Below are 10,029 nucleotides of genomic sequence, written 5' to 3'. Positions count from 1 at the left end.
TCGGGCCTAGTCTACATCAGGTCCCCTAGTGGACATGATCGATACATCTCAATGCAATACACCAGAACACAGGATGTAGGTAGTATGTCATACTGACGGCCGAACCTGTCTAAATCTTGTGGCTCGGTGCTTGTATTACCATCTCGCTCCTGATCTCGCTCACCTGTATGACAAATCTACCATTGTGGGATACCCCTCGGTGGACTGCCGAGCATCTTTTGTCAACAAGATGTTTAAAGTTTGATGTCTGATTCTGTCTAAGTCTGGATAGATTTACTTCTCCGTGTTGTTGGTCTTGTTAACTATTGAATCATCTTGAGATGAAAATAAGAAAGTTATAGATAACTTAATAAGATTTCTAGAAAGTTCGGAATCATGTTTTTTTGGATGTCTATAACTTTACATACACATTTCTGAAGTTCATATTAGTTTCCTATCCTTGATGTGCAGGTCTGCATCCTTATGGTTTTCGGCCTAGTTAACTAATGAATCATCTCTAGGTGTAATAAAAAAGTTGTAGACAATTTCCTAAGTTTTCTAAAAAAAAGTCTAGGATCACCTTTGTTGGATACCTATAACCCCAATTATGGTTAAAACAAGTGCCTTCTGTGCTACTGTCCAGATTCTGTGCATGTGCTTAAGTTGATTGCTTTAACTTGCTCTTATTTTTGTTAAACATGTTTAGTTAGTTCTTGATTGATGGATGCTTTTAATAGCTGAACTTAAGTTAACTTGTGTGCCATGCTTGATGTGCTTGCTATCTCTCTAAAACAACTCTAGGTGCTTATGCCTTATTGTGTAACCATGTGCTTGTCTTAAATGCTTTTATGTGATGCATCTCATATTGCCATTCATCGCATTCATGCACTTGCATTGTTGCATCTTGTCTAGGTGTGCTACATGCCCGATGCGAGGAACTAAAGCATATGATGTTGGAGTTGGATCCGAAGATAGTGTTTGGTGGACCTATCCCAAAGATGGAAGGACACTAGGAGTGCATGCTAGTAGTGGAGAGGTTCTACAAGACGGTGCAAGCTAACTAAACTGACTTTGTGTCGAATCCCAAGCAAGCCTCGGAGCATTCTAAATCTTCTACCCTCTCTTTTTATAAATACATAGAGTATAACTTTTGTATGATGCATTAGGTGGATGGGAGTTGGATGAAAAACATTTGATGCATATTCCCTACCTTGTCCACTATATAAATACTTGTACCCTTACTAGTATGAGTAGGTCAATTCATGCTTAGTCATGCTTAGACCGGTAGAAGTCAGGTGATTACTATCACCTGTAGGATAGGTGGCTACTATGACACGGTTGGCTATATTTGCGATCGTCGAAAATAACCATGTGATGATTAATAAATGGAGACCGGGTGAGATCTAGTGATTGAGAGGCAACAGGACATGGAGGTCTTGTGTGCATGTTTTTATCTCACCTGTGTCGGTTAAGGACCGTATCGTTCTTGGACCTTGCTCGAGATTGAACGCCTTCTTTCACTTAGCTGGCTGGATAAGTCGTTTCAACCATAAAGCCAAATAGCTCAATTCAGGCTAAAATTTGAGATGTATGATGCGCACACTGGAGGAGGTAAGGATGTGCGGTGGGACAGGGATTGACCGTGGGCAGGCTTGGCCTGAGCTACCTAGCATCCGGCTGCCCCTTGAGTGTGCGGCTCAGCTCAAACCCACGATATCCCGAATTATACCAAAGGTGACCTAAGACTACCGTGGCTGGTGGGCCTAGGCTTGTGTTATGGATTTCTGCCTAACTGGTTGCAATCGATTCGAATCATCGTCTCTTCCGGATAGTGAGAAACTTAGTCATTATCCAGCATTCATAGTAACACTTGATGGAACATGATGGTTATGTTGATTATATGATAAACTGGATATGGTTACTACTGTGATGCTTATTAATCAAGTGACTGATATAGAACAAGTGCAAACTTAGCCTTAAATAGCTTCAATAAATTTGATGCTAAAATATTAACTAAAATATTGAAAGTAAGGACTTATGATAGTAATGCTCTTTTGCAAATCTATGCTATCCAACTAGCTCTACCAAATAAGCCTTGCATACCCTCGTGAGTCTTTTTATTTCTTTCCTGTCGAGTAAGTCTAGCTAAGTACATTCTAGTACTCAGGGTTTTATCCCACCCTGTTGCAGGTGAAGGTCTCATCCTGCTAAATGTGGTGGCTAAGTGTCGGTGGGCTCAACGATTTCGTATTTATTTCTCACCTATATTCTTTTGTTGGAGGATGTTATCTAAGCTAGCAATTTATATTTTGAACTTACGTTATTGTAATTATTTCAAAGCTACGTTGTTTCCTCTAATCAGATTTGAACTCATTATTGTATTATTATTTGTGAACTCAATTGTAATATTATTTCCACTGCACATGTGTATTTGCTTAATCATGCGATCTTGGTTGTGGTGTTGATTTACCGAGATTCTTCGCGACACTCAGCGGACTACTGGGTTTATATGAGTGAAAGTGTGTGCGTGCCAACGTCTTAAGCGGGGGCAGCCGTACTTGATATTGTATAAATTGGGCGGTTCTGTGACAGCTAATACTCCCTCCGGTTTTCTTAAGGATGTCGTTTTGAGGTTGTCTTAAGTCAAATATTTTAAACTTTAACTTTAAATAAATTCTTTTGGATTAAGTTTAAAATTTTGAAAGTGATATAACTAGATTCATCTCCTAATATAGTTTCATAAAAATATATATTTGCTATATTTTATAAATATTTTATAGCACAAAGTAACAATCAAAGTTATTTTTTAGACTGTGTCGTTGTCCAAAACGACGTCCTCTAGGATACCGGAGGGAGTAGGTGTTAATAATTCATATGCACCTTCAGCTAACTATCCAACCACCTATGAATAGTCCTCTGCTAAAAATTAGTTAGCTAAAAATTAACAGCTATTAGTTATTAGGTAGCTAATTTTTAGTGCCCATGGATCTGAACAGGCCCTTAGTCATGATTAGCTAGCTAGTTGATGAATAAATAGTCCAACTTTTTTAAGTTTAATCTAATTTATACAAAATAACATGAATATTTCTATCTCTAAATATGCTTATGAAAAAATATTATATTAATTAGTTTAATCATATTTATTCGGTATCATAAAATGTTTGTGTTTTTATATAACAAATTTAAATTTATTTGACTTTTAAAAACGAGAATTTATTCCTTTTTTAACCACGATGGTGTGCCCTGGACTTACTAGATCCTAAAAGTACTAGGAAAACAAACTTTCCAGTAACTTTCCACAGGTTGAACCTCCTTGGGAGAGTTTTTAATGGAAAATAAATTACACTAAATATTAAGTTCAGCCAAATTGCTGGACAACGTACTAGAGACAAGCTAGAAGACGAGTGTCGATGAAATCTGGTCGGCGGTCTATCGAGGGGTATACTCACGATAGTAGATGATCGGTGCAGGTATGTGTAATAGGAACCGGATGGTGACACAGGACGCAGAGACAGCGATTTAGACATGTTCGGGCTGTCTGATCGACGTAATACCCTACGTCATGTGTCTTTGATGTATTGTATTGAATATGAGATGATTTTGAGGGGGTCCCTGCCCGCCTTATATAGCCTGGTGGACAGGTTTACAAGTCAGTTAGATAGCATAAGGAATACGATATCTATCATATCCGAACAGATCCTTCTCTATCTTCAACATTCTTTTGATTGCTTTACGGTGCACGCCAACCAGAGCCGAACACCGTAGACCTTGATCTTATGGGCTAGGCCACCTCTGATGATGCGGCACATATCTTATCCTGTGGGTACCGGAGGCCATACCCCCACAACAGGTCCGTTTACAAAGCTTTGGTCTAAAGCATCTATTAACTCCGTTTCGAAATACATTACGTTTTTTACTTTTAGACGTCTTGTTTGACTGTTTGTATTATTCAATTCTTTATATCAATATTATTTATTTTGTTATGACTTATTTTATCATTAGAGATGCTTTAACAATAACTTATTTATTTTATTATTTAAAAAATAATAATAAGACAAATAGTAAAATATGATATTTAAAAGTCAAAAGCGTGGTATATTTTGGAACGGATGGAGTATTGAAAGTGTGCAACTGAATCACAAGCTCGAGGACAGTGAGAAACGTCATTTTAGCTCCAATTTCTCTAAACATGGTGCTAACAGTAACAGGGGATCTATCAGAGTCTGGGTCGCTGGTTGCATTTGCCACAGTCGCAGGATAGGTCTCCAAGAATGAGTTCGAAAATTCCGGTAGGAACGGGCCTCTTGCTTCTCGTCTCTTCTTTTTCCCCAGCTACAGTGCCAAGGGCGAAAAAGGGGCGGCGCGTGTTTCCGGCGGCGATTCCGCCGCTCTCCGGTGGCCGGTTAGGCGCTGAAGATGGAGGAGGGCCAGGGAATCGACGTGCGGTTGTATATAGACTAGCTAGGGTTCTATCTAGGTCTAGGGTCCGCTCGCTGTCGATGTTCGTCGGTGGAGCTAGGGTTTGTTGGGGGGGGGTCTTGCTCCTGTGCAGCATGCTGTTCTCGGTGGCGTCGGCGAGACGGAGGCGACGACGACGCTGGTGAATAACTTATCCCAACCTTTTCCTCGCCCCAGTGGTGCTCTTCTCTAGCATCGCTGGCGAGGTCGGCGAGCTTTGTACTGGAGTGCGAGGCCGGCGCTTCGTCGTCTCTGTCAGATGATGAAGATGCTAGCCTTCTTCCTCATGGATGCGGAGCTGGCTGCAGGTGTTGTGGATGGTTGGTGGCTGGATTGGGCTCGTTCTTCAACCGATGACGGTGGTCGTCGGTGGCGTCTCCAGATCCAGGAGCTGAAGAGCTTGGGGCGCAGCCTCGGTCGATGGGCGACCGCCGATGGCTTCATCTACTTCGACTCCTATCAAAGCCAGTGTGCGATGGGGCTTCTTCAGCTCATGGTGGTGCTCGGCGTCTTCGACGGTGGCGGTGGCCGGCGACGGGGATTTCGAGTGCGTTGGTTTCACGAAGGATTTTGGGACTTCTGTGTAATTTTTCTTTTCTTCAGGGTCCTTTGTGATGTTTGGCTGGGACAGCTGTCTCTGTATCACGTACGTATCTATATTCGTACATCTACATGTACGTTTTCCTTATCTACAAATACAGATGCGTATTATTAAATAAAAGGATAGGTCTCCAAGATGGTACGCTGAATGCCCAAAGAAAGACGCATACTCAAGCCCACTGTTACTGAGAGAGTTGAGACAAATTGATGGCCGACGAGGTACCAGCAGCAAAACATTAAAAAAAGTCTCATTCCAGTTCCAACCAAACCGGCACTGCGAGCTACCTGCAGTCCGGTCTTCTTCGAGCTAGGCCTCGTTTCGATCGTAAGTTTTTTCACTTTCTTTCTATCTAATTAAATCTTTAGACATATATATATATAGTATTAAATATAGATAAAAAAATAATTAATTACATAGTTTGATTGTAAATTACGAGACGAATCTTTTGAGCCTAGTTAGGTCATAATTAAACAATAATTGTTAAATACAAACAAAAGTACAACAGTATCCAATACTAATTTCTAACCTGAACCTAAAGGTCCTAATCGAGCGGTACTGCGATCGGGCAAGGTTGGCTCAGTTGGGTGACCCAACCCTCTCCAAGTCTCCATACCTCCATGCCGTCTTTTTATAAAAGTAAATGTAAAAATAAATGGTAAACCAAGGTGCCTGCCCCCGGTTTGGCTGTTTCGCTGACGCTCCCGGCTTCAAACCTCAGTACCTCCTCACTCCAGCACGGCAGCGCGGAGTCCCCTCCACCCGTTTCTCCGCTTCGTCAAGTCAAACCCACTCTGGCGGCCCTTCTAAAGGCGCTCAGACCAGACCATCCGAAAAACAGTTGGCCAGTTCATCACTGCCCCCGGTCGTCTGCTAGCATGCTACGCTACCTGACCTGCCGCTTGACATCTTTGTCCATTGCGAGTAGATACGATGCAGCCATAGCCATGCAGGCGTCATCCCTCGCCTGGCACGTCCCGTGTTCAGCTAGGCCTGCTGCGCTGCATCTTCGCGCGCGCGCGCTGGATGGCTTGCGCACGTGTATTACACGGTTCGGGCAAAAACACAAGGCGTATTTGGTAGGAAGTAGCGTACCGACGGGCGACGATCGGCTGCAAACCAGCAACAGCGATGACGCCGGCTAACCGATGGCTACTCCTACGGCTACGGGTTTTGCGCTCGTATTCAATGTGCCCCGTCGCGTGCATTCAAGGGGCTCCCCCACAAGTAGGTGAGGGGAGAGCCGAGGCTCCAGCTGCCCGCCCGCCCGCGGCGCGCTCACGTTGGGTTTGGAGCGGTCCGCTGGACCAACCAACGACCCCTGACGGCAATTTATGGGTGGGGTGGGGTGTGTGTGTGTGTGCGTGAGAGGGGGGGTGTGTGTGTGTGTGTTCGACTCTGGCTCGTTCGCGTATCCTTAAATCTAATTTGATCTGTTTTTTTTTCATCTAAAATCGTGTTTTTCTCTCACAGATTCCTTTAAATTCACCCCGCTTCCTCAGTCTCCTGTCCCGCCAAACCAGCAGGATCCCGCCAAACCGTACGCTCCTCCCACTCCACGCAGCACGCAGGACCCATCCCAGAGCCACTCCGGTGCGTGCGGCGCACGGGATGGGATCGGTAGTCCATGGATTCTAGTTCTACTACTGGGCCGCGCGCACGTATTCATTGCCGTCCGTCCGCGTCGGCTTGAATCGCTGCCCGTTCCGGTGCGACTGGCCGACTGCTATATATAGCCTCGCCTCTCGATCACGTCCTCGCAGCCCTGCACTGCCAGTCACTCACTGCGGTCCATGTGACCTCACTTATTTCTCCTGTCAGCGCAGCATAGCAGCAGCCTCCTATAGCTTTTACCTTAGCTTCGCTCGCCCGGGTCCGGTGGATCGGATCAGCCACCGTCCGGTCGGCAAAGAAGAACGAAAGCGATGGAGGCCGGGGCGTGGGCGGTGGTGGCGGCAGCCGTGGCACTGTACATGGCGTGGTTCTGGCGGATGTCGCGCGGGCTCAGCGGGCCGCGGGTGTGGCCGCTGGTCGGCAGCCTCCCGGGCCTCGTGCAGCACGCCGAGGACATGCACGAGTGGATCGCCGCCAACCTGCGCCGCGCGGGGGGCACGTACCGGACCTGCATCTTCGCCGTGCCCGGGGTGGCGCGCCGGGGCGGGCTGGTCACCGTGACGTGCGACCCGCGGAACCTGGAGCACGTCCTCAAGGCGCGCTTTGACAACTACCCCAAGGGCCCCTTCTGGCACGCCGTCTTCCGGGACCTGCTCGGCGACGGCATCTTCAACTCCGACGGGGAGACGTGGGTGGCGCAGCGCAAGACGGCCGCGCTCGAGTTCACCACGCGCACGCTGCGCACCGCCATGTCGCGCTGGGTGTCGCGATCCATCCACGCCCGCCTGCTCCCCATCCTGGGCGACGCGGACGTCGTCGACCTGCAGGACCTCCTGCTCCGCCTCACCTTCGACAACATCTGCGGCCTCGCGTTCGGCAAGGATCCCGAGACGCTCGCCAGGGGCCTCCCCGAGAACGCCTTCGCCTCCGCGTTCGACAGCGCCACGGAGGCCACGCTCAACCGCTTCATCTTCCCGGAGTGCGTGTGGCGGTGCAAGAAGTGGCTCGGGCTCGGCATGGAGACCACGCTGGCGCGCAGCGTCCAGCACGTCGACCGATACCTCTCGGCCGTCATCAGGGCGCGCAAGCTCGAGCTCACCGGCGGCAAGCAGAAGAACAACGGCGACGACGCATCGTCGGCCACGCCGCACGACGACCTCCTCTCGCGCTTCATGCGCAAGGGGACCTACTCCGACGAGTCGCTGCAGCACGTGGCGCTCAACTTCATCCTCGCCGGCCGCGACACCTCCTCGGTGGCGCTCTCCTGGTTCTTCTGGCTGGTCTCCACGCACCCGGACGTGGAACGCAGGATCGTGCGCGAGCTGTGCGCCGTCCTGGCCGCGTCCCGCGGCGTCGAGGACCCGGCATTGTGGCTCGCCGCGCCCTTCGACTTCGAGGAGCTCGACCGCCTCGTCTACCTCAAGGCAGCGCTCTCGGAGACGCTCCGCCTGTACCCCTCAGTGCCCGAGGACTCCAAGCACGTCGTCGCCGACGACGTGCTCCCGGACGGCACGTTCGTGCCCGCGGGCTCGTCGGTGACCTACTCCATCTACTCGGCGGGGCGCATGAAGGCGGTGTGGGGGGAGGACTGCCTCGAGTTCCGCCCCGAGCGGTGGCTGTCGGCCGACGGCACCAGGTTCGAGCCTCACGACTCGTACAGGTTCGTGGCGTTCAACGCCGGCCCGCGGATATGCCTGGGCAAGGACCTCGCGTACCTGCAGATGAAGAACATCGCCGGGAGCGTGCTCCTCCGCCACCGCCTCGCCGTCGCGCCGGGCCACCGCGTGGAGCAGAAGATGTCGCTCACGCTGTTCATGAAGCACGGGCTCCGGATGGAGGTGCGCCCGCGCGACCTCGGCGCCGTCGTCGACGAGCTCCGCGGCGCCGGGGAGTACGACGCGGCGGCCAGAGCCACCGCGGCCTCTGCCTAGAAGTTCGGGCAGGTCGGTCAGGGAAGGAAACGGCGGCGGACAGTTGGAAACGGCAAATGGAAAGTTATATAGATATAGACAGCAAGTAATTAAAGAGTTTGGTGAGGTATATTACTCAACTCAATTTGGAACATAAAATGCATGTGTAAAAAGTCCATGTCATGTCATTTTGATTTGGATTTGAATGGAAGACGAAGAAAAGAGGGCTAGCTGGAGAGCAATAATAATCTGTCTGATGATGTAACCTGACGCGGAGGCGCCAAATTCGTTTGGGCGGCTTGTGTTAATGGGCCGCCAAAACTGATGTTGTTTGTAAAACAAAACCCAAGCATGACATCAATCATTTGATCAGTCTCAATCTCTATATATGGTTATGAATATGAATATGAATATGAATGCTACGGGCACTTTGGCTTCGGAATTTCGTTACTGACAGCAACAGCAGCTTGTGCTATCTCTCCAAAGTCCCGACCACGCACCACCGCTACGCTACTCCATGGATGGAGAGCAGCTGTTGCTTTCCATCAAACGATCGTTTAAGAATGGTGCGATCGCGAACAACCGGCTCGTTCATTCCATTAATGGTTTGAATTTGAGCCGGTCCTTTAATGCCGTTGGTTGCACCGTTTTGTCTGATGAGGAGAAGTCTGCATCGCGTGCAGCTTCAATGGCTACTGGCTCGCGGAAAGCTGGAGTACTGAAGTGGAGCGGGCGATGCTGACCCTTTGCATGTACTCCCTCTGAAACAGAAGTCGTTACGTGATGCGTGTCACTCAACAAATTTTCAGCTTTGACTATTTTTAAAGAAAATATGTGCAACATTTATATCTCTAAATAAAGTTTATTATGAAAGTATATTCAACGATCTATCTAATGATACTAATTACGGGCATCCTAGTGTCCGGACGCCTAACGCGAGAGCTGCGTCTGGACGCCGCTCCCCTCCCCAAACCGTCCCCCCCCCCCCCCCCCCCCCCCCCCCCCCGCAGAATCGGATCGGAATAGAATAGAATGGAATCCACCACGCCCCTGTCCTCTATTCCCCACCACACCCCTGTCTCCGTTCCCCACCGCGCCCTATTCCCCCACCACGCCCCATTCCCCACCGCTCCCCTGTCCCAAAAGCACGAAACACTTCAAATGTAAGCATCGCAAAAAATACGTGAACTGTGTAGTGCAACATCGAGATATAAATACTGCAACATAGCAAAACTACGTAGTGCAACATCGAAAATTCATTAAAAAATTATGTACTGCAACATTCAAAAAGTATGTACAACAACATCTCAAGCAGTAGTACTGCAACATCGCAAAATCAACCATAAAACATGGAAAATGGAAAAACAACTCAATAATCATCTTTCAGTGCTGAACATTTGAAAAGGGTAATTTCAACAAATAAAATCCACTATTGCAACAATGCCAACATTAGAACTCTATTTTTGCAAC

At 48.4% G+C, this 10,029-nt stretch overlaps 1 protein-coding gene across 1 annotated transcript; it reads left to right on the top strand.

Moving 5' to 3' along the window:
- The first annotated feature begins 6,786 nt into the window (after positions 1-6,786).
- On the top strand, positions 6,787-8,931 carry LOC136493479 (cytochrome P450 86A2-like). The gene has a single exon (XM_066489565.1). The coding sequence runs from the start codon at positions 6,961-6,963 to the stop codon at positions 8,578-8,580; it is 1,620 nt and encodes a 539-aa protein (XP_066345662.1). The 5' UTR covers positions 6,787-6,960; the 3' UTR covers positions 8,581-8,931.
- Positions 8,932-10,029: the final 1,098 nt, after the last annotated feature.

Source organism: Miscanthus floridulus, chromosome 11 (assembly GCF_019320115.1).
Source record: "Miscanthus floridulus cultivar M001 chromosome 11, ASM1932011v1, whole genome shotgun sequence".
NCBI classification, from domain to species: Eukaryota; Viridiplantae; Streptophyta; class Magnoliopsida; order Poales; family Poaceae; genus Miscanthus; species Miscanthus floridulus.
This window is presented reverse-complemented; position numbering and strand designations above follow the sequence as displayed.